At 48.1% G+C, this 27,130-nt stretch overlaps 2 protein-coding genes across 2 annotated transcripts; one reads left to right on the top strand and one right to left on the bottom strand.

Moving 5' to 3' along the window:
* Positions 1–548: 548 nt before the first annotated feature.
* Positions 549–13,760, bottom strand: LOC133212010 (ectonucleoside triphosphate diphosphohydrolase 2-like). Its single transcript, XM_061352997.1, has 9 exons — positions 12,127–13,760; positions 9,851–9,968; positions 8,080–8,230; positions 7,214–7,361; positions 5,775–6,002; positions 4,206–4,475; positions 3,300–3,395; positions 2,280–2,414; positions 549–1,265 (listed from the first exon to the last, which is right to left on the bottom strand). Exons 1-9 carry the CDS (start codon positions 12,415–12,417, stop codon positions 1,035–1,037), a joined length of 1,668 nt encoding a protein of 555 aa, XP_061208981.1. The 5' UTR covers positions 12,418–13,760; the 3' UTR covers positions 549–1,034.
* A 647-nt stretch (positions 13,761–14,407) lies between these two features.
* Positions 14,408–26,507, top strand: NELFB (negative elongation factor complex member B). Its single transcript, XM_061352996.1, has 13 exons — positions 14,408–14,569; positions 14,692–14,855; positions 15,040–15,139; positions 15,856–16,086; positions 17,073–17,258; positions 19,119–19,231; positions 19,883–19,985; positions 20,940–21,035; positions 22,370–22,512; positions 23,453–23,559; positions 24,461–24,602; positions 25,430–25,538; positions 26,062–26,507. Exons 1-13 carry the CDS (start codon positions 14,468–14,470, stop codon positions 26,197–26,199), a joined length of 1,734 nt encoding a protein of 577 aa, XP_061208980.1. The 5' UTR covers positions 14,408–14,467; the 3' UTR covers positions 26,200–26,507.
* The last annotated feature ends 623 nt before the right edge of the window (positions 26,508–27,130 follow it).

Below are 27,130 nucleotides of genomic sequence, written 5' to 3'. Positions count from 1 at the left end.
AGCAGGGCATCTTGGAATGACTGCCAATGCCCAGAGGAAACTGGACTGTTGGATTATAAAGTATATCTAGTCACAGACTAATATGAAAGTCAATTAGGAAAGCTTTTCTTGGGTCTGCTCCTGTCTGAGGGACAGTGTTAGATGAGCTACTGCCCTTTCAGAGTCAAGCAGTTCAGTGCAAATGACCAGACTGGTGATCCGCAGCCCCCCATGCACCTTATTTTAGCAGATGTGAAATTAAATGTGTTAATTCAAGTCATAGAATGGTTTGGGTTGGAAGGGGCCTTAAAGATCATCTAATTCCAAGTCCTGGTTAAAGATTTTAAATCTACAGTGTTAACCCTGAGTTGCCACGACTCAGCCAAGAGACTGGAACTCAGCTGCCCTTTGCTTTTCCTTCGATGCTCTGTGCATTTTGTAGAGGCCAAGTGTAAAAAGCTTTGCTTTTGGAGAGTTCTTGAAGGGCCACATAGATGCCATCACTGAGATAGAACAACAGTAGGGGCAGGCAGAAAACCCCTGCTTTTTCTCTAGAATGTGGGGTGGGAGCAAGTTGCTTGTCGTGTTCCGACTGTATTTAACGCTGTTCCAGTCTTTGCTGGTGGCAATACTGCAGGCGGTGTCTCTCTTGCCACAGAAGAGGACACAGCACTTTCTTCAGACACGTCCTCTCCTGATTTGACAGTGTTATTCAGTATTAAGTCTGTATTAGCTCAGGGCCTGCCTGCCCAGAGGCATAATTCCATTACATTGACATGAGTAATCCCAGTTGCAGCCCAAGCAAGATCAGTGCAGGCTACCTCATTTGGATAGGAATAGCTTGCCATCCACCAGGAATCACAGGCTTCCTGTAGAGCAGGATCCATTGTCTCAAAGTATGGCAGTGCAAGTGCTAGCAAGTTGAAGTAAGGCACTGGGGCTCTGAGAGTCCTGCAGGAAAATCACTTGCATCCTCCAGTGACTTAGAGTGGTGTGATTTCTGTATACCCCTATGAACTGCCCTCTGGCAGAAGTATCGAGTCCCAGAGTAATGGTCAGATGTCATCAAAGACACTGCTGTTCCTGTTACTGAAGCTGTTCTCCTTCACCATCACTCGGTATGATATGCGCATGAAAGAGCCAGTGAGCAGCACGACAAAGAGGATGAGGAGCAAAGACCAGACCCCTGGCTCAATCCCCTTGAGAGAGCTCGGGCTGTCCTGGGGGATGGTGTTGGTCAGACTCAGCAGGTATCCCAGACTCCAGCCAGAGGATCTATCACCCATCTATTGAAAGAAAAAGGAGGAGAGGTGAGAAGAGGAGACACTCTGGACCTCAGCTGTATTTCTGTGCACAGGCCTAAGGCCTCATATACTTTATTTGAGATTGATCCAAGGATTAGGTTTGAAATGAGGAGCAATCACACTCCCGGTGCCCTGAGTTAACTAATAGGCCTTCATTGCCCCAACCAGCCTCACCTGACACTTCTGCCCCCCTGCCTCTGCCCATGGGCCTGGGAGCTCCATTTAAGCTCTGGCCTGGGCAGCCTCTTCTTTCCTGAGCTAGGCTGTAGGTGTGTGCTGTTCCTTTTCTTCTTTCTATCTGGTTTTCCCAGGTGGATCTCAAGTCTTTGGTTCTGTCTCTGGCCCTGTTGCCTGGTTGCACCTCAGACCTGTGTTACAGGCTTCCCAGACTGGGTTCCCTGGATGTGCCCTCATCCTACCTCCTTACCTTGCCTTAGCATGACGATTGCCACATGGCTGACTGAACTGCTGTCACTGCCGCAGCCCTGCTCACTGGGAGTGTGCTTTGTTGGTGAGTTGTGACAGGGAATAGGCTTTCTTTTCATTTGTGAAGGGGAGGACCTGAATCCAATCCTCCTTTCCTTAGAGGCTCCAGATCCTGAAGCAATTCCATACCTTGTAAGCCAGTTATAAAGCCTCACTGCTATAAAGGTGATTGTAAAGAGGTAGGGCAACATCTTTTGGCTCAGGAAATATTATCAGCAGCTTATCCTTAGCATAAAGTGTCACTCGAGCCATGCTTGCCTGTTGGATACAGGCTCTAAAGATGATATTGCTCCAGGTAAGGTTTTGACCCATCTGTTTTTCAGAGAGGACAGTGCAATCTCTAGCTCTCTGTCACTGTCTTTCTTGCTTATCACAGTTATGAATTTATTTTGCAAAAGCATCTTGCTGGAGAAACCTGGCTGGTTTGGACTTGGAGGAATGGGGACTGGTCGGCTTTGCTGAAATCACCCCTCCCTTGTAACTGGAAGTACCACGCTGAAGGTAACTGACCTTCTTCTGGAATGAAGTCCAAACAGACCCGTTGAAGTCAAAGGTGTATCCCTTTGTACTGAGGTGAAAGATGAAGGCAGACACAAGGCAGTAATCTGCAAGTGTATCCAGGCTTGTCTGGGACTCCTTCACCAGCTGGTATCATTTCCAAAAGAAGATGAGGAAAAAAATAAAGCAAATACTCAGTACCAGAATTTCAGCCCTGCTGTAACCTCTCCTTTCCTGCTCTGGGATCACCTGTGGGACTGCAGGAAGGCTTTGTGTCCTGTGCAGACTGAAACCATGTTTCCTGCACCTCCTGGAATGCGGTCTGGGAACTGGTGTCATCTCTGTGTGCCTTTGTTCCCATCTTATTAAAGCCCATGCAGTTCAAGAGCAGCAGGGCTGGCAGGCAGGTCTGCAGGTGTGCTGCTTGGTATGATCATCTACTCTCTAATTAGGTTGAGCTATGCTGTAGCCTTTCTCTCAACAGGAACATGAACAAGATCTGTTTCTTCTGTCCAGAAGAGAAAGCTCTAAGAAACTGCTTTGCTACCCCATTAGCAAACTGTCCAGTTTGAATGTTACTGTGGATGCTGGTCAGTGTAGGCACAAATGAGTGTGACCTCTAAGCCATAAACTGAGGGAGAGAACTTGCAACTTCTCCCTGGCTTGGCCTGCATGGACCTAGGTGAAATGGGAAAGCTGCTGGCATTTGAGTGAGTGTTCCTTGTGCTTAAGGAGAGAAGGGTGATGTGCAGGAGTGAGTAAACAGCCTTCCTGTTTACTCCTTAATATGCAGCAAAAGCTACTTGTGGCTTTTCATTTAACTCAGTCCAGGCATTGCCAGCAGGTGGGATTTGAAATAAAATAAGAGGAGCCTGTTTCCTCAAAGTGGGTATAAACCAGCAAACAGAAAAATCCAGGTTTTTCCTTGAGGGAGCCAGTCAATTAAGCTCTGTCAGTGTGAGCCCTATGGGGTTTTACAAAAGCCTGTTCCTTGCTTTGCACTCTCCTTGCACACTGAGTTATTCCAGTTACCTCTTTGATGGACATCCCACAAAGCCTGTTGACTGCCTGACCCAAGTCAGGAGAGGGCATGGTTTCTCTCATGAAGTCCATGGCCTCAGAAATCACCTGCAACAGAAATAATCATCAGGTCACGCTGCATTCTGCATCCTCACATCACATACAGTGCCTATAGGAAAGAAAGTGGCAGTAGCTGTGGGGTGTGTGGCCAGGGTGCCCTCTCCATGTGCTTGTATTGGTGGTTATGGTGTTTCTGATGTATGCAAGGAGGACAAGCAGATCTGTTGCTTTCTGGAGATAGACACAGGACTGTTTCTAGCTTGTGTGCCCTGCCTGGATAAGTAGACTAGTCATTATGCTCCTTGGCACTGTGTCCATGGGAAGCTCTCAGGAGCAGGGAGCTGAAGAAATGTTTGTAATTCCTCCCTTGAAATGCACTCAGTTTGTCCTGGGATCTTGAGCTGGTCCTGACTTAACAACCCAATGACTTTGGACACTAGATCCAGGGTCTCAGATACAAGGATGCTTGTGGTGGAACGTGCCCAGATGTTTGCTGAGGAAGTGGCAGAAGATCTTTGGCTTCACCACAGACTTCATGTGAGCAGACCTGCTCAGCAGGAGACTCTTGGCTGTTCCATTGCTGCTGGCTCTGTGGAGCCCCAGCATTTGTCTCGCAGCAAGCATTGCTGAGACATGGATGAGCAAAGCCCTGCCACAGTCACTGGTGGGAAGCCTGTGGTCCATATTTGACCAGCTATGTGTCAATGAGGAGGAGAGGGCAGGAGAGCACATGTACAGCATTACCCAAAGCAGAGGGCACAGTGTGGCTACTCCCACTGTACTTCTTAATGATCAAACTGGTCCCATGGCATGGGTTCTCCACACCAGTTGCCTACCCCAGTGTAGATGACAACTCACCAGAAACCGGGTCCGGAGAGGCTTGAAGGCTCCTCTGAGGGAATGCTCGAAGAAGCTGCAGGAAGAGGAAGAGTTGAGCAGGTTCTGCATGAGTCTCATGCACGTGGTGGGATTGCTGGAGCCGGTGATATTGAAAACCTCAGGGCCAGAGATGTCTGATGTGTCCTCACTGACAGCACAAGGCCCAGCATGCACCGATTGCCACTGCACTTCCCGGGAGTAGGAGATGGGCCAGCAAGGATTAGACACAGTTTTAGCCCCTCTCTGATCCTAGAGGCAGAATAAAACAAGGACAGAGGCAGCAAGAGAATGGGCTGGCTTCCCAAACCGTCACAGAGGAAGACAAAATGGGACAGAGTTAAGAATGGTTTTCCTCTGACACCAGGGTATTGTAAAGAGCAAACAGGCTGCAAAGGCTTGCAAACCTTGTCTCAGGCACTCAACTGGAAGTCCCAGACCAATGCAGCAGTCCCCCAGCTCCCACAGGGTCCAGGGCAAGCTGCAATGACTGGGCCTGCTATGGGAGGCTGAGTCCCAGTGCTACCTGCTCTCCCTTAAACCAGAAATAGTTTCAATCGATCCTGTACTCTTTCTAGTTGCTAGAAAGAGGCTGTTCAGGTTTGACATCCAGATGGCTCAACCCCTCAGGAACCAGTGTTTCTTATCAGGAAATAAGGGGAATGGCTTGAACCTGCCCAAGGGGAGACTGAGATGAGCTCTTAGGCAGAAGCTCTTCCCTGTGAGGGTGCTGAGGCGCTGGCACAGGGTGCCCAGAGAAGCTGTGGCTGCCCCATCCCTGGCAGTGCTCAAGGCCAGGTTGGACACAGGGGCTTGGAGCAAGCTGCTCTAGTGGAAGGTGTCCCTGACCTTGGCAGGGGTTGGAGCTGGATGAGCTTTAAGGTCCCTTCCAACACAAACCAGTCTGGGATCTCTAGGAATTCCCAATATAACTGTGGTGAAGTGGGTCTCTATGTAGGACATTCAGGTCTCATATAAGAGGTGTGGTTTAGAGGGGGGCAAGTGGATGGGCAGCAAGTAGTTTATTTCTGACCAAAAAAAAATCAGGTTTGGTGGAGACTAAAGTGATTCCTGACTTTGCATCAGATCCTGCCTCCTGCCAAGTATAATAAAGTTTGGAAGAACCAAAGGACCTGTATGTTTTCCAGATGAAATAGTGCTCTTTTAAAGATGCTTCAGGGTTTAAATCAGCAAAGGAAATACCCCAGATGGAAGGTCCCTGCTGGTTCCTGGGTGCTGCTGTTCTTCACCCTGAAGGTGATCTTAGCACCTCTGGAGAACAGTTTTGTGCTCATGTGTATTAAGAAAGAAGCCAAACAGCCTGCAAGTAGGAAACCTCTGAATGGGTGCCTGTGTGGCTGCTTGGAGGGCATTGATTCAGGCATAGGGAGTATGTTCTACCAGTGCACTGGGCTTTTTTAAAGTATATGCAAATGCCCTGTGTTAAAGACAGTGATTGACATTTTACCTGTTAGAAGCTACACCTTGTGCAGCTTTTATTTAGTACTGTTGTAGTCAGGAACCCTACAAACACCCTCTGTTGATACTCACTTGAATGAGCAGTGCGAGTAGCCTGCTGCGGAGCTGGGCTGTGCCATGGCAGGGGCAGTGATGAGTGTACACTCTGTGTGTCTGACCATACAGCTGCAGCTTCACCTCCTCTGTAGGTGCCTGATTCTCCTCTTCCACGTTGGCAGTGAGCAGTGCTGAGGTTCCTCCCACCAACAGGACTCCTGCCATCCCCTTCCCGGAGGGGACCAACTGTCCTCGCCAGTCGTACTGACCCAAAAGGAACCAGAGAGGTCAGTTCTTAAGACTTCTGCATGTGGTCACAGTCAAGTGCAAGCATTAGTGCACAGAGAGAGAAAGCTCTTTGGTGCAGTACAGCCCAACTTCTTGTTTTGCCCACAGGATATAAGGATGCTGAAGTGGTGGCTTGGCAGGGAACAGAGGAGCCATTGAACAAGCTCTGCCATCTGCACTGAGAGCTCCCCACAGCCAGCGAGAGCAAACAGGGCTCAGCAAGCAGTGGTCTTGGCAGGTAGGAGCAGGGGAGAGGGTGGTGGAAAGGAGGTTTCCAAGTGGGAAGGTATGGGCTTCAATTGCTGCCTTGGTGCTGAAGTGACCCAGCTGTCAGATGAGCCCTGATGTTTCATCTGCTGCAGTCTTGCAGAACTGATTTTGGGGATGCTGAAGTTAGCAGTGCAGGCAGGCAGGTTTACATGGGTGGAAATGCTCTGCCCTGGCTGGGGGAGGCTGTGCTGGAATTTGCTAGCAATTCCCTAACCAGTGCATGCTTGCTGCTGGTAATCAGAACTGCCTTTCACTTTGCTGATGTGGAATCACTTGGCTTAACTTGCCTTTCTCCTGCCCTTTGAGTTCATAAGAAGAACTCAAAGGCTTTGGCTTGAGGGGACAGTAAGGAAACTCCTGTGTATTCTTTCTGTTTAGCAAGAGCCTTCTGAATACTGACCAGGCCCCTGTGGTGGGGACACTCAGATTTACTCTCACTGGCATCTCCATAAGAGGCTTCTGCTTTGGCAGTAAAAGACTGGTTCTCTGTCCACCATCCAGAGGATATCCTGTGGGACTGCTGGTCTCCAGGGGCAATGCCACAAACAGCAGCAATGTCTGTTTGACTGTGGTGCTCAGCTAGAGCTGCAGGGACTTGGAGCAGTGGAGTTGTTACTGACACCTCAGGGCCAGGTTATGCAAGCATGGGATGTGTTGTCCAGGAAGTCTCACATCTGTTAGGGCAACTGAATGTCCATGACAAGCTATATTAGACCTTTAGTCCTTCATCCTAGTTATAACCATCTCATACTCTGTCCCCCAACCAGCTGGTGCTGGATATAACCTGCCTTCTCTGAAAGGCAGTGCAAGTTGTGCTTAAGCATTGTTTAAGCTACAGGATTTCAACATACATACATGTCTGTATGGCTGTTTGCTAATGGGAGTTGCTCTACTCCCCAGGCAGGATTGTCCTTTACCTTGAAGAAGTTCTCCAGGACATAGTTAACAGCAACCCAATTGAATGCTTCCTTTTCTGGACTGGACAGGATTTGTGCCCCCTGAAACTTGAAAGGAGATGACTTCAGGGCTGCAAGGAGACCATCAGAGAGGATGGGATGGGTGAGGCTAAAGAGAAAAGAAAAAGAAGGCACATTTGTTGTTGCAGGACCCTGCAGGAGCAACCTGCGGTGGAGGCATAGCTGCAGGGCTTTTGCTGTGCTCCTGCTTTGGGTAGTAGGACAAAGACAAAATGACAGTCCCACTCCTGCTGCTACTTCCCTCTCCCTTCACATGGCACTAAGGGCGAGAATAGCAGAGGGATGATTTGAGCAATTGTGCCACATTCAAGAATGTACCCTGTGCCACTGAGGGAGTCCTGTGGCCTTGCTCCACTGACCAGGTCCCCTCCAGGCTTTACTTTTCCCCAGTGTCTAAAGGAGATAAAAGTCCCAGTAATGAGATAACTGAGAACAACACAAAAGTGTGTATGATGAGGTGGATCTCCCCACCACCATTCCCAGCCTGCTGACAAGAAGCACCCCTGCAAGCCCAGGTGGGCTGTCACATAAACTTCAACTTCCAGACTGATGGGTGTTTTCCCAAGCACAACTGTGAAGGACACAACACAGACTGGTAGCAATAGCAAGACTGTCATCCTCATGGCTGCCTGGGGGAACACTGGGGACACACAGCCACAGTCCCCTTGAGTACATCAGGACCTGGGGAAGGTTTACCTGGCTACCAGGCCAGGGATGGAGCACTGCAGAGCAGGCAGGCAGAGATGCAGCCACAGACTGATCCCATGGCATGTGTTGATGGCTGAGGGTTTGCAATGTTCACTCACTTCAGCGGCCTTGTGCTGGCAGTTGCTCCCAGGTAGAGCGGGGTTTGGCTGTGCTGCTCTGCCGGGATCTCTTGCTGGGCCCAGGTCAAACAGGGCTGCAGGCTCTCCATGACTTTCTGAGGAGAATCTGTGTAGTTGGAGACTCCCAGACCTGAGGACCAGGGATTAAAATGGCATTTTCTAAGGAAAGGTATGGGAGAAGTGTGAGAGCTGTTACCCAACGGAGTTGCTATCCTAGGGCATGGTTAAAGTCAGGACCTGCCACAGGTGGAATGGAGTTCCTCTACGTACCCATCCTACTGAAATACGGTACTGGGAGTGAAACATGTGCATGTAAGTCCCAAATCACACTGAGAGAAACCTAGCTCTGCTGCTGAGATGTCCTACAAATGACCATTTATCAATCATAGGGCAGTTCAGCAGCTGAGGCCGCAAGAGGAAAAAATGTAGCCGCTGTAAGAGATAAGCAAAAGGACATGCTGCCATGCAGACAGAGTGTGGCTGATGTGTCACCTCTCTCCTCCAGCCACTTCCTCTTGTGCTGACAAAGGTGGCTTCTGAGCCACCACAAAACACCTCTGCTTTAGAGGAAGCTGTTGCTGTGCAGACAGAAGCTGTGTGCAAGCCCTGCCTCATCTTTCCAGCAAGATTCAATGGGGTCTTACATGCTGGCTTTCAACTGCTACCCAGAAAGAGCTTCACTTCCCCATCCTCTTCCCATCATCTTCCTGGCTGTGTAACTCCCTGCTTTGCTCTGGTGGGCCCTGTGTAGGGCTGAGCTGCAGCTTGTCTACAGCTACTGCAAGGCTGTAGAGGGTGTAGGCAAAGGATGAATTCTCACATGTGGGTGAGAGAGCTGCCTGTACCTCTTGTTGCTGCTGCTGCAAACTGCTGCTCTGAGCTATAGTTTTTGGTTTTAAGCCATCTGGTGAAGGTGGCAGCAGGCAAGGGACATGTACAAGGTTTCAGGGAGCCCTTACTGCATCTTCTATACATGGTTTGTATTGCTTACAGCCTGCAAGGGCACAAACCCTCTTCCCTGCTTGTTATGCAGCTGCCCTCCCACAGCATACTGCTACTGGGAGTTCAGGGGTTCCCAGCATCCTGCTATAATCAGGCTTCAACATCAGAGCAAGATTGAGAGATAGGGAAGGAAAACCCCAAGCATTACTGCATGAAACCCTATCAGCTGGCATTGGCAGGGCTAAACTGGTTCAAACTAGAGAGGAAGACCCCAATATTCTCCAAAATGTGACACCTAAATCCACGCTGAACTCATGCTTGTGCTATCAAACCCCACATAGGGGGCTGGAGTCTTTGTACTTCTGTTGCTCCAGAGCTACACCAGCTACACACACCGGAGCCCAGAGTACAGCCAGGAGGAAGCAAAACGCACCAGGAGTCACCCTGCAGCCAGGTTTGTCTCTGTTGCTCTTCACTAGGTGAGAAGCTCAGCAACCTTGGCTGTGTCACTGATCTATATGGACATGAGGATGAGCCTTGTCCCCTCTGTGAGCTTCTGTGGCTGCAGCAGGCTAAAGAAACTATCACCTGCTGTTGATGTCCCACAGTGTATGACTAAATCTGCCCATGTTGAGAAGACTCATGCTGGAAATAAGCAGCTTTTGCTTCACTATCATCACTGTTTCAGGATACAGCCTGTGATAGAGGAGCCAAGGACATTGCAGTAATGATCCATGCACAGATCTCTCTGTTTCTATCCATCCCATGCCAGTACCACAGCCCAGCCAGCACAAATCAGACACCTTACCTTGCACAGGACAGGAACTACATTCCCTGATCACCCCGGTCTTATTTGCCTTGGTGGTGGTCCACTGGTAGATGAACAGGTTGGTGCGGGATGGGCCAGCATCCAGAACAATGCCATACTAGAAAACCCCAAAAACATTCCAGATCAACACCACTGAACGTGTGCTGCTTTGTTATTGTAGCATTGTATAGGTAACCCATGGGCCTGCACTGTAGTTTCTGAGTTAGCTTTTTACATGCAAAGAAAGGGTGAAGCCAGAAGATGATGTGGATTTGCAGGGAACCATCTGCATTTCTGAATATACATGAGGAGCAGCAGGAGTGGAGACACCCAGAAATCCTTCAGAACTACAGTGGTGTGCTGTGTTCTTGAAACCAGGCAGAGGGCTTCTGCTGAGCTGAGCCACCTGGAGCTCAGGAAAAACAGGTCCTAAACCAGTGGGAGATGGCAGTATCCAGGCTTTTGACTGATTCTGGGACTCAGGCTACTGCTGGATTGGTTTGCTACAGCTTTTGTGCAGGAATCAGAGGGCTGTGGCTTGCTCCTACTTCTGAGGAACCTGAATCTCACGTCTCCTTGATGCCCCACTGCGGAGATGGTGCGACGTGGGCAGGAGCTGCAGCACACTGGGACCATCCAGCACATACACTGTCCAGTGCGGCAGCCCCACTGAGACCAAGATAACATCTTGGTGGAAAGAGCAGCAGCGAGCATGGGATTTCTCAACACCTTGTCCACTGACAGTCATCCTGTTACCTAGCAGGGAGGCCAAGGGCTTGCTTAGTCTCTTCGCAGCCCAGCATCTGGGCTGTTTGCTGCTGACCAAGCTTTGCTGAGCTGCAGCTTATACATGAGGATTGGGAAGTGAGAGGCCACTGGTGTACCCTGCAGTGCAGCTCTGTGCCTGTTCTGGATGTCCTCACGCTCAAAATAGCCCTAGTGCTATCCTAGGGTCTCCTTCTCTCCTCCCACTATTACATGACCACAAATGGGTATTTACACAGATGGAGAAGAAATCCATGAGATCTGGGGGGGACATGGTCTAAGCTGTTATCTTGCACAGAAATAGTTGTAGCTGTGACTGAGTGGGAGGAGAAACCTCCCGAGAGGTTTGATGTTGACACCATCAGAAGGGTTTTAGCACAAGACAGAGCCTGGCTGCAGCCTCAGAGCCAAGCTGGCTGCCTCATCCCTTGGGAGTTCAAGCTGCACCAGACACAGTGCCTGGGACTGGAGCAGAAATGCGGAAGGAGGATGGAGCTCGCTGCCTGAGCCTGCTGGCATCTGCCCACACGAGTGACAGCCCCTATTGCTCATAGGGACACGTCGGCTGCTGCAGAAGAGGAAGGAATGGGTGGTGTTGGCAGAGGAACCTGGGGTTCTTCCTCCTTCACAAAAGGAGAGGCTGCTGGGAGCACAAGGGTCACGGCACTTCTGCCACAGCTCAGCCCCAGGGAAGGACAGAGCATGCAGCAGTAAGGGTTTGGGGTTTTTTGTTTTAAATCCAGTTTTGTCCCTTAGAGGAGTGTGGAGGAGGGGTAGTGTCTCTAACCACACAGGTTAACCTGCTTCTGTTTGATTCAACCATAGCGTGCCACTGCTCCCACCTCAGCAGCCGGTGCATCAAGAGGCAGAGCGGATGGGCATTAACCCCCTGGTCACCACGCAGGTCTGACCCTGCCATGTAGAACAGGTTGGTTCTTTGGTTAAAATCAAGAGAGAACAGAAGAGGAGAAGGCATGGAAGATATATATGGATACACAGATAGATATACATGTATAAAATATATATAATACATATATTTAATAGAGAAGCAGCAGTTCAGGCCCAGATTCCTACCAACTTTGAAAAGGGACCTAGCTCTTTCCCACCCCTAACACCTCTGGACTCTTGGGGTGGCTTCTAACATGAGCTACCACTCCCCAGCCTGTGGTGAGCATCTCTGCTGATGCATGGACCACATCCAGCCTGTATTTCCCAGTCCAGCCAAAGGGGTTGGTTTGTCTTTTCACTTTGAAAAGATACAGCATGTTAAAGTATGCCAACCTGTCCTCATAGTCTTACGGTAGTCCCTTCTTCAGTTTGTTTCAGGCTAGTAAATATCTCAGTAGTGCCATGAATGTAAAAAGCAACAAAACACACCAGTTCAAATGCCCAGCTTGCACAAGGAAACAGCAGGTTCTCCTTAAGAAGTGGCCCCATAGGCAAGGAGAAGGTCTTCTGCTTATTGTCCCACTTGACCCCAGCTTGGCCACCCCTTAGGTGGATGCTCTTACCTTGGTCCTGAGAGGGGTGTAGGGCACATCTTTAGTGGAGACGCAGAGCAGCACGATGCCCGTCAGTCCTGCCACGATCACCAGCCAGGGGGGAAGCAGTTCACGCCAAGACATGAAGCACTTTCTCCCTAGAGAGAGACACGAGAGGAAGCAGTGGAGCAGTGAACTGACAGCGGCTGCTTCCACCTTTAAAAGGGGAGAAAGGCGGAGCTGGGGCCAGGCTCTGGGTTCAGCCCAGCCCCAAGCCACAGGGACCACAGGGAGCGATGACTCAAGCAGTTCTCCTTCCATCCCTCCACACAGTAAATACAATGATGGCTTCGTGCCTGTTCCAGTGCAAAGGCATCAGTGCAACCTCGAAACTGCCCCAGGCAATGGGGTTGAGGTAAACAGACCTGTGGGGTTAACTCAGCTGTGTGATGAGCAGAGAGCAGGCAGAACTCATGTGTTTGGTATTCTGCTCCTGGCAGTGCTAGCTGTCAGAATTAGAAGTGGGGAAACTCCTTATGCTGGGTTTACTTAGGTCTGAGGGCTCCAGGGTGAACCTGGGGTGCTTCTCTGCAAGCACGTGTGCACCAGGCTGGAGCAAAGCACAGTTCCTGCAGGTTGCTCCTGCCTCATATCTGGTGGCACTTGGGACAGGAAAACCCATGCACATTTGGGTTTATACCTACAGGACACTCTGGCTGCTTTGGCCTTTGCTGTGGGTAGGAGAGAGCAGGGGTGCTTGGAACTTTGCCTCCAGAAGGTCAGTGTCAGCATAGGTGTCTGTACACCCCTTCCACAGCCTTCCCATGAAGGATAACCAACCCCCAGGCTTTACAAAGCATGTGCCTGCTTTCTCCTTTCTGGTGCCACAAAGACATGTCCCCCAAATCAGAATTCCTGGAGAAAGATGTGTTGTTCCCAGGAGATGGGCTCCTTTCAGCCTGTCCCCATCTGGTTCCCAGGGACTGGGTCTAGGAATAAAAGTGCAACTGCATAAAGAAAAGCTTTTGCATGTGTGAGCTGAACCATTTACTGGCAAGGCCACCTTGTCCCCCCCAGAGGAGCTCACCAGCCAGGCCCCTGTTTGCAGAACACCTCATTGGCCTTGCAGAGGGGTATTTGGAGATGCACTTCTCCATCTTAGAGTTGTTTTAAGCAGTGGCAGAATTCCCTCCTCTTCCTGCAGACTTTAGACCCCAGTTCTGATTTTGCTGGTCAGTGACTAGAATGCATCTACAGATGTGATAGGACAAGGGGGAATGCTCTTAAACTGAAAGAGGACAGTCTTAGATTGCACATGAGGAAAGCGTTTTTGATGATGAGGGTGCTGAGGCTCTGGCACAGGGTGCCCAGAGAAGCTGTGGCTGCCCCATCCCTGGCAGTGTTCAAGGGCAGGTTGGACACAGGGGCTTGGAGCAAGCTGCTCTAGTGGAAGGGGTCCCTGCCCATGGCAGGGGCTGGAACTGGATGAGCTTTAAGGTCCCTTCCAACACAAACCAGGCTGGGATTCTTTGTTTTGCCTGCACTTGAGCTGACAATGCTCTGCTTTGCAAAGGGCACTGGGATTAAATCTCCAGAGTGCTGACAATCCTCATGGTTCTGCTTTCCCATTTGCCCATGAGGACAGGCAGGCTTTCAAGTGCTGTGGTGGGCATTGCAGCAGCTCATGGCTGGGAATAGTGGAGAGCATCTGTTCTGCTTGGATATCCAGGTTCACAGGGGTCTGTCAACAGCAGCCCAGCCTTAGAATGGTTTGGGTGTGTGTGTAGGCTCTAAATCCATTAGATTTGCCTAGATATTAGTTGCCACTATTGGTTTGCCACTAGATTTGGTGGGAAGATGCCAAAGAGGTTTCTGCAATGGATTGGACCGATGCAGCTTAATATAACCCTGGTGCCTCCCTGCAGCCCTTGTGAAAGACAGTAAGATTTGTTTCCTCACTCTGTACCAGCTATCCCGAAAGTATGATCCTGCAGATCTCAAACCATGAACGGGAAAAGGCCTCTTTTTGAGGCCGGTTTTGGTTCCATTTCCCCTTTCCATCGCTCTCTGCCAGGGATCAGCCAGACGCTGCGGCTGCCCCGCAGGGAGGGATTCCCCTCGCCCCGCTGCAACCCCGAGCGCGCTGCCCTAACGCTGCTGCCGCAGCAGCGTGCCCTGGGGCTCCCCAGTGCCGGCGGGGGTGCGGGCAGCCCGGGTATCCCGCGGAGGAGCCTTTGTGTGGCGGAACCTTTGTGTGCGGGAGCGGGTTCCGCGGGGCGGGGCGCAGCGCCGGACCGCGCTCCGCCGGGGGACCCGCGGTGGGTCGGACCGCGGCGCTGTGGGAGCGGGCCCGGGGGGGCCGGCAGCCGCCATGTACGCGGGGCTGCAGGAGCTGGGGGTGGCCAACGGCGAGGACCTGAAGGAGACGCTCACCAACTGCACGGAGCCGCTGAAGGCCATCGAGCAGTTCCAGGTGCGGTGGGACAAGGTGTCCGAGCGGCGGGGCCGGCGCTGCGGGGTGGTGGGGAGCGGGAGGGCCCGAGGAGGGCTCTGCTCTGCGGGGTTTGTCCTTTCGCATGGTGTTTGTGTTGGCAGACAGAGAATGGGGTGCTGCTGCCCTCGCTGCAGTCGGCGCTGCCCTTCCTGGACCTGCACGGCACCCCCCGGCTGGAGTTCCACCAGTCGGTTTTCGATGAGCTGAGGGAGAAGCTGCTGGAGAGGGTCTCTGCCATCGCCTTGGAAGGGAAGGTCGAGGAGAGGTTTGTTAAGGCTTGCTGGTTGGTCCGAGTGAGCTGGGAGGTCTGTGTGAACACGAGTTACAGTGGATGAGTGACTTCTGCAAGGGCTGGGTTCCTCGGGGATCGAGTTCTGGTGGCTTTGGGATGAGCCACTTTGATGCTTAACTGTTATGTGGTACTTAGTCTCTTGTGCTTATGTTTTCAGATACAAAAAGCTGGAAGATCTCCTAGAGAAGAGCTTTTCCCTGGTCAAGATGCCTTCCATTCAGCCTGTGGTCATGTGTGTCATGAAGCACTTGCCCAAGGTAAAAGCATCTCTGTTGTGCAGCTTCTCTTAGCTGTGCCGTTGGATGGGCTGCGTGCTCCATCTGCAGACAAATGCAAGTTTGTCATTCAGTGTTAGGAGCTGACTGAAGATTTACTACCTTATCTGGTAATAACTTAGAGTAATTCAAAAAGCATTTTACATTTTCATAGTTAGATGAGGCTATTTCCCTGCTTTATTCAATATAGGCAGCTTCCTAAACATTGTCAAGTTTACTGATAGGTGAAGTTTTCCACAGCTGATGTAATGACAACTGGAAAATGAGATTTGAAGACCACAGTTAGAGGTAGAAGGAGTGACATTCAGATCTGTGAATGAAATCTCAGAGTAGCCTTATTAAGAGTGTCATATTGTACTTAAGGTAATGGCTTCAAAACTGCTACTAGAACTTTTGTAAGTTATTGAAACATTGTCCCAGATCTCAGCATCAGAGATTTAAAGGAAGTCTTTTATTCTCTTTGAAAGAAGTAAAGAAAAGGTTGGGGTGTCACTTTGTTGTTGAAGAAGTTGTCTGAGGACTGGCTTTTACAGGGGTAGGTGAGGCAAAAGGTGAGTCTCATACTGCCTGGTGTGAAATTGCATTCTTGTGCACATTACCAGATTATGATTTAGATGTCTTCTGCAGTCAGTTCTTACTCCCTGCACAGTCAGGCAGGTGAGCTGCTCTGCACTTGGTAACTGCTTTGTTGATTGCAGGTCCCTGAAAAGAAGCTGAAGTTGGTAATGGCTGATAAGGACTTGTATAAAGCCTGTGCAGTGGAGGTGAAGCGCCAGATTTGGCAGGACAACCAGGCTCTGTTTGGTGATGAGGTTTCTCCACTGCTGAAGCAATACATCCTGGAGAAGGAGAATGTTCTCTTCAGCAGTGACATTTCTGTCTTGCACAATTTCTTCAGTCCATCTCCCAAAACGAGGCGTCAAGGAGAGGTAAGGACAAGGAAACCTCTGTCAACAGGCTTGTGAGTGGAATTCATCAGCTTTCACTCCACCTCAGCAAATAACGGTGTCCATTTCACCCACCCAACTTTGCTACTGAAGCTGTTTAACTAGAAAAAGTATTTGCCAGAAATACCAGGCTGATTCTTCCTACATCTCTTGATGAAAGGAGCAGGAATTACTTTAATAGTTACTCAGTGCTGAGCAATAACTCATTAATGTTCTGAGCTGTTTATGTGCTTTAAAAAAAAGGCAAGGCCAAATTTCCTTTGTTGCTTAGTGTGGCTTTAATACATCTCAGCTGTTTCAAAGGCTGATGATCTCTATCAAATCAGTTTGAGTATGTTAAATTGCTTTTCTTGAGGACATAGGCTTACAAAAACTGTAGTTATTAATTTGTTTTGCACAATTGGAAAGGGACGCAGCAAGTTGTAGCTAAGCTGGCATTCAGAGAGGTTGCTGTTTGAATGGGATTGCAGGAGGTGCCTGAGCTGATCCAACACTCAGCCACAGGAAGGGCAGGGGCTGCTACTGTGTACCTGTAGCTCTGGTGATTGTCACCCTGATTCAGCTCAATAATTGCTATGGTAACTCTAGCAAATAAAACCAGTGAGTAGTTTTCCAAGAGTGAGTTGGATCTGCTCAAAGAAGCGATCAGCTGTTTCTGTGATTCATCAATAACAGGTGCTGCTTCTTTCACATAGCTGAGCACCTTATTCTACAAATGCTTCTATTTCCTTTGGCAAGAGAACCTTTTCTGGGCATTCTCTATTTCATTACGGCTATGAAAGACTTAGTGAACATCTCTTGAACAAATGCTCTTGGAAATCTTGGTATAAATAGTTCCTTTCAGGAACTCCTCTCAGTGCAGGTGGTTCAATCTCAATAAATCAGATAAAAGAAGGAATTCACATCATGTGTGTGTGAAATAACAGCATCTCTTGGTACTGAGTGCACGTTTTTTCTGCTTTGTTTAGGTGGTTCAGAAGCTGACCCAGATGATTGGGAAGAACGTGAAGCTCTATGACATGGTGTTGCAGTTTCTGAGAACCCTGTTCCTCCGCACAAGGAATATTCATTACTGCACACTACGGGCAGAGCTCCTCATGTCGCTGCACGACCTGGAAATCAGTGAAATCTGCACTGTTGACCCCTGTCATAAGGTATTAACCATGTGGGACACATGAGAGCATTGATGGAGAATTTTGTTTCACCCATACCTGCTGCCCTGCAGGACTTCAGCCCAGAGAAGGTGACTCCTCTCTGTGAAGAGAGCTCAGACCTTGAATGCAAAAGTAATCTTATATTCCTTGGAACTCAGGTGAAAATCTCATCTTGGTTAACCAGCAGCTTTCTTTCATTTCATAACCCATAGATCATTCAAGTTTATGGTACTTGTGCAGTGGTAAGAACAAAGCCTAATCTGACCTATGGAGATGCTGCAAAAAGTGATCAAAAACATTAGCCAGACCCAGGTTCTTAATCAGATCTTGCTTCCTTCCCTGCTGTGCTGGGTGTGATACACTCCATCTGTTGGTAAACTTGTGTGTAACATTAAATACTTTGGATCTTGAATGATAAGAAAATACTAAAGTGTTAGGAGGTACAGCTGTGTTAATGTCACACCAGGATCTTGTTGCAGTCTTTGTCTATAGTTTCCATCACTCTGATCTAGAACAAGGCCTTTTCTCTTGAGTAAAATTGCTGTTTTATGTGTATTTTGCTTATAGAGATTATGTCCTAGAGTGATGATAAATGTTACTGCATGCTTTTTAGTGTCCTCTGATCAAGACTCCCAAAAGCAGTATGCAGGCAGTGATTGGATAGAAAAGGAAAGTTCTTATTCAAGCTACAGATCATTTTTATCAACCTCATTTTGCCACTGCAACATGCAGTGACTGCTGCAAGGGCAGGGAGCCTGCTGAAAGCATTGCAGCAAATTCAACAAGTTGTTCTTGCTGAATTGTTGTGGGAAAATACTATAATGTATATATATATTGTTTTCTGTTTTACTCTAAAATACGTATTGTTTTCTGAAAGGGGGGAAAAAGCCCTTGATTTTTAGTCAAATAGCAAATTTGACTGTCTTTTTCCATTTTGATAGTAATCTCTAAATCAGAAGCACCTCCACTGTTAGTATCCCCTACTTAGAAGGTGGGAGTGGTATTGCAGTAGCTAAGATATCCCTGCTGTTTTTGCTAAGTGCTGCTGCTTCTTTCTTGGTCTCCTGCTTGTGTAAATCCACACTGACCCCGTGGCCTGAGCAATGGTATATTTTATACGTGCCTGCTCCTTGATTGCCAGGGAATGTCTTTCTTGACATTGCTTTGTCCTCTTTTGGGGGTTTGTATTTCTGACCTCCAGTATTTGTGACCAGATTGGTACCATACCTAAGTGTATTATTAAAGTGTATTAATGCCACATATTTGGAGGTCATAGAATCCCAGCCTGGTTTGTGTTGGAAGGCACCCTAAAGCTCCTCCAGCTCCAACCCCTGCCACAGGCAGGGACACCTTCCACTAGAGCAGCTTGCTCCAAGCCCCTGTGTCCAACCTGGCCTTGAACACTGCCAGGGATGGGGCAGCCACAGCTTCTCTGGGCATCCTGTGCCAGCGCCTCAGCACCCTCACAGGGAAGAGCTTCTGCCTAAGAGCTCAGCTCAGTCTCCCCTCTGGCAGGTTCAAGCCATTCCCCTTGGTCTGTCCCTAAAGGCCCTTGTCCAAAGCCCCTCTCCAGGTTTCCTGCAGCCTGTTTAGGCACTGGAGCTGCTCTAAGGTCTCCCCTTAAGGAGCCTTCACTTCCAGGCTGCCCCAGCCCAGCTCTCTCAGCCTGGCTCCAGAGCAGAGCTGCTCCAGCCCTCACAGCATCTCCATGGCCTCCTCTGGACTTACTTCAACAGCTCCATGTCCCTCCTGTGTTGGTGGCCCCAGTCATTCTGAGGCAGATTTGTCTGACATGGTGTATCTTATTGCTGGTTTCATGAGAGGCTGTGCTTCAAAAAGCTTTCTCTGTTTCTCTAACAGTTCACCTGGTGCCTTGATGCTTGCATTCGGGAGAAGTTTGTAGACAACAAGAGAGCTCGGGAATTGCAGGGGTTTCTGGATGGGGTGAAGAAAGGACAAGAACAAGTGTTGGGGTAAGGTGCATGGGCTGTTTATTGAGAAACAATAAGTAGCCTGTCAGTCACAGCATCTGGCAGGTGTTGCAGTTGGTAATTCTTCCCAGACCTCACTGACAGCCGATTGCTCTTCTGTGCAGTCACATCCAGTATATCCACAAGTATTAATGTATTAGGGCACAGCCAAGCACATTCTGGCAACAGAGACTGTATTAAGTTACCACTCTTGAGTCTCCCCTGTGGCCTGTGGTAGCTGACTGTGGGAGATCTGTGTGATTTCAGTGCAGAAGACTTGTAGTAATTGTTTTCAGATAACATTCAAGTTGAAGAAATAACATTAATGGTGTTTTTACAAGGCAGGAGAAGGTTCATCAAGTGGACACCTGTAGGTAACAAAAGAGAGAAACTTAGGTTTTATGTTATCATAGTAAGGGTATTGTTACAGTACTCGCCCTTTGTCTACCTACATGCACACACACACACACACACATACACACACTACTTTGATGTAACATCTGATAGTTGACAGGATGGCAACAAAAAGTGGGCTCAAATATCTTAATAAGTGAAACACATGCTCAGGAGGCTGGTATCCACAGCTAGGTATGGAATGGTATGGTTGGGTTCTTTGTTTTGTATGACTCATATTTGATTTTTACTTCTTCTCAGGGACTTATCAATGATCCTGTGTGATCCCTTTGCCGTTAACACCTTAGCCTTGAGTACCATAAGGCACGTGCAAGACCTGGTTGGGCAGGACACCTTACCCAGGGTGAGTGTTGCAGCTTGTGTACCTAATCTGAACTGTAGTTTTAACTGAATAGCATCCATAAACACAGGACTGGTGCTGTAAAAGTACATTTAAGTTCTCAAATGCATGTGTAAACTGAGATAAGGGAAACAAGATGCTCCCTCTCCATCTGCAGCATGTATTGCAGAGCTCTGCAGGAGCGCTGTTTGGAGACAGGCATTTTGGAGCTTCTGAAATTACTATGAATTCTTTGCAGAGCTCATTCTATCGTAACAGCTAAGCACACGTAGAATAGGTGCCTTGCTGCTTTGTCCTTCCATCAGTTTGCCTAATAGCAGCAGCCTTTTGTCCCCACCATGGTAAATACAGAGGATTAGTTTACACTGTTCTGGTCTGTTGGCTGTGGTATAATACACTTCCTGCAAGCAGTCGCTGCAGGAGGTGCTTAAATTAAGCTAATGGTGAAAGGAGTGTAACCTTACAGGTTACACTTACTTACAGTCTGAACCGTGTAAAGCATTTGCTGGGTTTATCCCTGAGTTAAATTTGATTGCTGGATTGAATAACTTCCAGTGTAAGATTGAAAACTGTCTCGGTTTCAGGGCACAATATGACCAAAGCCCCATTGTCCTCCTTACACTTTCTCCTCCTTACTTCTGCTGAGATGACTTGATTTGTCCTGTCACACTTTATATTTAAGTGTACTGATCTGGCTTTACGCCTTTAAAAATCAGGTCAAATTGGCTGCGTACTTCTTGGTGCATTCTCGAATGTTACTAAAACCCACAAACCATCAGGTGTGTCTGCTATTTGAGTCCCATTTGAGGAATCAGTTCTCAACAAATGGGAGAACTGAATGCCCTTAGCAGTCTTGGAGAGCTCTGAATGTAAAGCACCACTTCCAAATCAATATATGTATGTGCAACTTGTGGAAGATCAAAACAGCTGTTTTTGTGTTCCCCTTAAAAATCCAAGGAAAGCCCAGATATGCTGCTGCTCCTCAGGATGCTCTCTTTGGGCCAGGGGGCCTGGGACATGATTGACAGTCAAGTCTTCAAGGAACCAAAAATGGTGAGTCATTTTGATGTGTAGAATAACACATTTAATGAAACAAATTTAGACTTGATCATTATTTTGTTGCATCCCTGATTTAACATACCTCTCATCACAGCTTCATTAGACAAAGCATGTAAGTGGTCCCAGCAGCAGCCTAAGCAGGCACACTAAGCTTACTTACCTGCTTAATTTAGCTTAATTTACCTGCTTTTTTCTTTACATAAATGGCTGGCCCTGCTGTTTTAAATCAGACTGTACCTATGTTAGGTTCTGCATTGGGTGCTTATTGATCCTGGCAACACAACTGGGTACAGAACATTATTCCTGGATATATCACTACACAACTGATGCATTTGTAAAACACATCTTGGATAAGGAAAGAGGGATTTCAGAGGCTGCTCTGAAACTGGAAACAGTGTAACAGCCTTTCATTGAGGTGAAGAAGTTGTTCCCTTCCGGCTATCTTACAGCAGTGTTGTGTCGTGCCACATTTAGCTACAGTCTTTCCTGCTTTGGAAATACTTTTCCAAAGGGCAGCTCTGGTGTAGTTTGGGAGCTGGTATGTTCAGCTGGTGACAGGAAGCTGCACAGCAGGGCTGTTTCTCAAGAGAAACTTGCTGTTTCTGTTCTGTACTATAAAGCAGCAAATATCTACCTAGGGGGGGCATTTGAAGGCTCCAAAATATATATTACAGGTTGACTGCATGTTTAAATTTACCACAGGGTGTGCATTCTTACTGAGGTTGTAACACTGAGTGTGACTGATTTGACTTGCAGAGGGGCTCTCATGAATCTCTTCGAAAGGAACTGTGAAGCTTTTCCTGAAGGGAATCTAAATCTGTATTTAAAATCTGTTTTATCTGTTAATTGTCACAAGCTGTAACTTCCCATTCTGTGAATATCATACAACAGAGGCTGATCCACCTTGTGTGAGGAGCTGCCCTTTATTGTTGCTCTTCTAGCTGATCCCTGTCAGCTTAGGGAATGGACAAAATGATTTGTTATTGTTGATAAAAGCAGTTGGTATCATCCTTAACACGCAGTGCTTGCAGCAGCATTGGGAAAGGTCTCACAGAAGAAATGCTAAGTAATTGTCAAGAGAAAGGATTTGAGCAGGAGTGTTTCTACAGATGAGGTGAAGTAGTTTTCCAGATTACCACTGGAACATGTGGGAATGAATTGCTTAAGAATTTTGACTAGAACTGGAAAATGGAAGCTTGTTTTCCCAAGTGTAGGATGGGGCTCATGCAGTGCCTCACTGTCTGTTACAGCACTCTGGGACCATTAGGTGGCATGAGGTGACTGATGAAAGCATTGTTCTTTTCCCTTTCTTCTTCCATCCCTCCAAGGAAGTTGAGTTGATCACCAGGTTTTTGCCTATGCTGATGTCCTTTGTGGTGGATGATCAGATGTTCAACGTAGATCAGAAACTGCCCTCAGAGGAGAAGGGACCAACCCCCTACCCCAGCACCATCCCTGAAGCTTTCACCAAGTATGTAACCTGCCTTACTGACTTTGTGTTGTTACATAGAGTGTTGTTACCAAAGCAAAGCAGCAAGGAGCCACCCAACAGACAGGGGAAGATACTCTTTGTGGTAAAGTGAAGATTTCCTTGGGGTAAGATTTAATGCCAGTTAATCAAACCTGAACTTCTCCTTTAGCAGAACAGGTTTCCATTATGATTCCTCAAGTAAAATCTACATGAAGTAATATTTCTCGTAATAACCATTCTTTTGGCAGGTTGAATATGGAAATATTTGGTGTTACTGCTTCCAAATACACTGCTTGTGTAGCTTCCCAAGCAGAGAACAAGGAGTGGGTGATACTTGGGTGCAGCTGGATGAGTGCCTGTGCTTGTTCTGAAGAGGGCTGTTGTAAATTCTGAAGTTGGCATTTTTGTCACACACTTATTCTCTGTTGATAGTCTGTCACTCCAGGGGCCTCAGAAAGATAAAGAAAACCTTTGTGTGCTCTCTGGTATTCAGATCTTGCACTAATTTCCAGCACTGCTCTTATCAGCATGCCAGAATCTGGAGTTGTATCCTCAGGGTTGTATTCTCCACTATGACAGTGCTGATATTTGACCTGATTTTGTTATAACAAAACAATATTGGGCTTTATATCATTTTTTCACCATTTGGGCTTCTTCTGAAACCCATTTTGAAGAGCACTTTGATCATAAAATTCTAAATGCTGGCAATCAAATCCAACTGTTTGATTGCAAGACTGTGCTGTGTTTGTTGAATGGTAGATTTTTCTGGACCATGGTAGTGAACACAGTGATCATCATCTGCTCAGTCACTGAATAGCTGCTCTTCAGTGGGTCTGAGGTTGGCCACTGCTGTAACTGCTTGCTGTGGTATTTTAAACCCTCTTAATATATAATTTATTTTAGCTTTATTCATTGAGAGACTTTCCTTCTGCCATGACAGATTCTTGCAGGAGAACAGAATAGCTTGTGAGATTGGGCTGTATTACGTCCTTCACATCACTAAACAGAGGAACAAGAATGCTTTCCTGAGGCTCCTGCCAGCACTAGGTAAGGTTTTTTGTCTCATTTTCTGTAGCTGTTTGCCTGGACACCCAGGAGGCAAGCAAACCTGGAGTGGAAGTGATTTCAGCATTAAAGACATGATGTTCTGCCTTTGGCTCTTTTGGTGACTTAGTTGTAAGGCCCTGCAGAGGTGGTTGGTCTTTTTTTATCTGCAATTAGGATACTTCTCTGCTGATCTGAGAATTTAGGGGCAGTGGCTGATGGTCAGTAGTTCCTTAGATCAAAAGCTGTGTTAACAATGAGATGAGTTGAGAACTGCCTGGAATAAATGGGAATTATAAAAGAGCAGGAGGCTTAATTCTGCTGGTGCTCCTAGTAATTCCAGGTGGCCAGAATCCTGGGACTTGGCTTTGTATGGTGAAAAAGCCTGTCACAAAACTGGACTGGACACAGCCTTTTTTTCCTGGAATTACCTCCATTGACTTCTCTGGGGTGAGTTGCATGAGAGCTCAGAGGCAATCTTAGCAACTGCAGCTCCCAGTAGTGGCACTGGGGTTCATTTCCCACCCCTCACCATGCCTCTGGTGTCCTTTGAACCCTTTGCTGCACTGTCAGCTCCTTTACATGGGTGGTTTGCATCTGCTCTCTGTGGGGTCTGAGGAGTGTAGGAGATGAATGTGGACATGAGCAGAGGATGCTGGAGAAGAGTAGTAGGGGACTTTGTGGTATTGTCAGGAGCAAGACTTCAGCCTTGGTGAAGACATGGCTTTCTGTGTATTCTCACCTCTCTGTTCCTAATCTTTTATGTCTGAAGGGCCAGAGCCACCTGCCTGGGCTACATGTTTGAAAAGGGAATCTCACTGCAAAGTTTTCAGCAGGAGCATCCGCTCTGTAGCCAGGTTTTGGCACCTGTGTCTCAGTCTGTTTCCTTTTTCATGTTAAACAGTTGAGACATTCAGTGACTTGGCCTTCGGTGATATCTTTCTGCATCTGCTTACTGGAAACCTCACGCTGCTGGGTGAGGAATTTGCACTTGAGGAGTTCTGCACCAGTCTCTTTGACAACTTCTTTCTCACTGCCTGCTCAAAGTAAGTTGGATTCTCCTCAGGGGAAAGTGAGGGAAAAGAGTTTGCAGGATACCTGAGAGAGGTTGTACTGCTTTGAACTATAGTTCTGGTTCAGCAAACTCTTAACATACAGTGGAAATGTTACCCTAATGCTGTTCAGAATCTTTAAGGAACTCTTATATTTTGTGACCAAGTTTTTATCAGCAAAATTGGGAAGTGGCACAGGTTGCCCTGAGAAGCTGTGGATGCCCCACAGATTAATTCAGATTATGAATTATTACCTAAACTGTAACTCATTATTCCTAAATTGCAGTTGCAAAAGACAGTATCCATCCTGCTTCGCAGTAGCTCTGAAGATGAAGAGCCAGGTTAGCTTTGCATACAGATAATCTGTTTGTATCTGGTAATTCAGTGGTTCAGGTGGAGACCTGCAGCCCAGATCCAACCCCCAGGAGGCTTTCCCAAAGTGACCAGGGCTGCTGTTCAGGCACAGCAGGACATGCTGCTGCCACCCCCTCCACACACACTGAGACACAAACACCCTCCTGCATGTGCAATGTGGCCTGTCCAGCAGAGACCAGCTGCTGCCACGTGCTGTGCTTAATATCTCCCCCTGCTCCCTCATGGGTGCTCCAGGTCACTCCTGTTGAAGAATTACCTGAATTCCTTGAAAGTCTAAGGCAGGGTTAGTACTTTGTAGCACACAGGCTACAATTCTCAGGTGTCTGGAAAAATGACAGCAGTCTGTGGGGGTGTGAATTATTCTGGTGCTGTTGCTGTAGCTTTGTTGTTCTGAGGATGGTGTTTGTTGATATCAGCTCCTCTGCTTTAAATTGCTTTTTCTGCAGAAAGGAGAATGTACACAGACATGTGCTAAGGCTGCTGCTTCATCTGCATCACAAAGTGGCACCTGCCAAGTTAGAGTCTCTCCAGAAGGCTTTGGAACCCACCAAGCAGGTAAGAAAGGAAGCAGGAGAAGGAGAAAATTAATAGCAAATGAAAGCAGCTGCCTTTCCAGACATTGCTTAATGGAACATGTGCTCTGCTTTCCAAGTGTACCAAGTTGTTTGTTAATTAGCTTGGAACTTCCTCTTTCTCTGTTGCTTTGTGTTAAAACACACAGGGTAATTGCATGCTTAATGTTCTAGTTCATAGTGACTAGAATCATGGAATTGTTTGGGTTGGAAAGGGCCTTCAGATCATCAAGTTCCAGCCCCCTGCCATGGGCATAGATGCCTCACGTTAGATGATGTCACCCAAGGCTCTGTCCAGCCTGGCCTTGAGCACTGCCAGGGATGGGGCAGCCACAGCTTCTCTGGGCACCCTGTGCCAAGCGCCTCAGCACCCTCACAGGGAAGAGCTTCTGCCTTAGATCTAACCTGGACTTCCCCTGTTTCAGTTTGAACCCATCACCCCTTGTCCCATCACTACAGTTCCTGATGAAGAATGAAGTATAACTATTTGTTCCTCCATTCTGCAGAGTGGGGAAGCTGTGAAGGAGCTTTACAACCAGCTCACTGAAAAACTGGAGCTTCGGAAGCCGAGTCCAGCCGAAGTGACCGAGACCCCCTCCATGGAGCTGCCCCTGCCCACTGTGCCCACACCAGCCTCACGCTGAGCTCTGCCTGAGTGACACAGGAGAGGAACTAGCCTTGTGCTCTGCAGCGTGAAGGCACTGTGCTGCCTTTCAAGTGTCTCTGCCTACAGGGTGGAAACCAAACCAAAAGCCATTGAAGCTCTTTCAGGAAACACTGCAGTTTACACCACCCCACTGGCTCTTGCTGGTTAGAAAACTGTATGCAGTGCATTGCAAAGGTTTACTTTTCTTAAAGGTAGTTGAGTGTCGTCTTTTAGATTCACTTTAAAATCTGACTTTGGGGTTTAGTTTTGTTTTTTATTATTTCCCAAAAAAAGGCATATTTTTAAGCTTGGCATCTTGTATTTTTGAACTCTCCTTTAAGAGCTGATCAATGAATGTTTAGCTCCATTATAGTTGAGCAGGTAGTGTGAACTCCCACAGGCTAACCATAGCTTTCTTCATAGAATCCCAGCCTGGGTTGGGTTGGAAGGGACCTTAAAGCTCATCTGGTTCCAACCCTGCCACGGGCAGGGACCCCTTCCACTGGAGCAGCTTGCTCCAAGCCCCTGTGTCCAACCTGGCCTTGAGCACTGCCAGGGATGGGGCAGCCACAGCTTCTCTGGGCACCCTGTGCCAGCGCCTCAGCACCCTCACAGGGAAGAGCTTCTGCCTAAGAGCTCATCTCAGTCTCCCCTCAGGCAGGTTCAAGCCATTCCCCTTGGCCTGTCCCTACAGGCCCTTGTCCCAAGCCCCTCTCCAGGTTTCCTGCAGCCCCTTTAGGCACTGGAGCTGCTCTAAGGTCTCCCCTTCAGGAGCCTTCTCCAGGCTGCCCCAGCCCAGCTCTCTCAGCCTGGCTCCAGAGCAGAGCTGCTCCAGCCCTCACAGCATCTCCATGGCCTCCTCTGGCCTTCGTTTGTTAGTTTGTGCTATGGCTCTTTGGATAAGATGTTCACAGAAAGAAATGTCAGAG

The sequence above is a fragment of the Neopsephotus bourkii genome, unplaced genomic scaffold, assembly GCF_033783945.1.
Source record: "Neopsephotus bourkii isolate Nb327-2 ecotype Australia unplaced genomic scaffold, CSIRO-AGI_Nbou_v1 NB_659, whole genome shotgun sequence".
Taxonomy (NCBI): domain Eukaryota; kingdom Metazoa; phylum Chordata; class Aves; order Psittaciformes; family Psittacidae; genus Neopsephotus; species Neopsephotus bourkii.
This window is presented reverse-complemented; position numbering and strand designations above follow the sequence as displayed.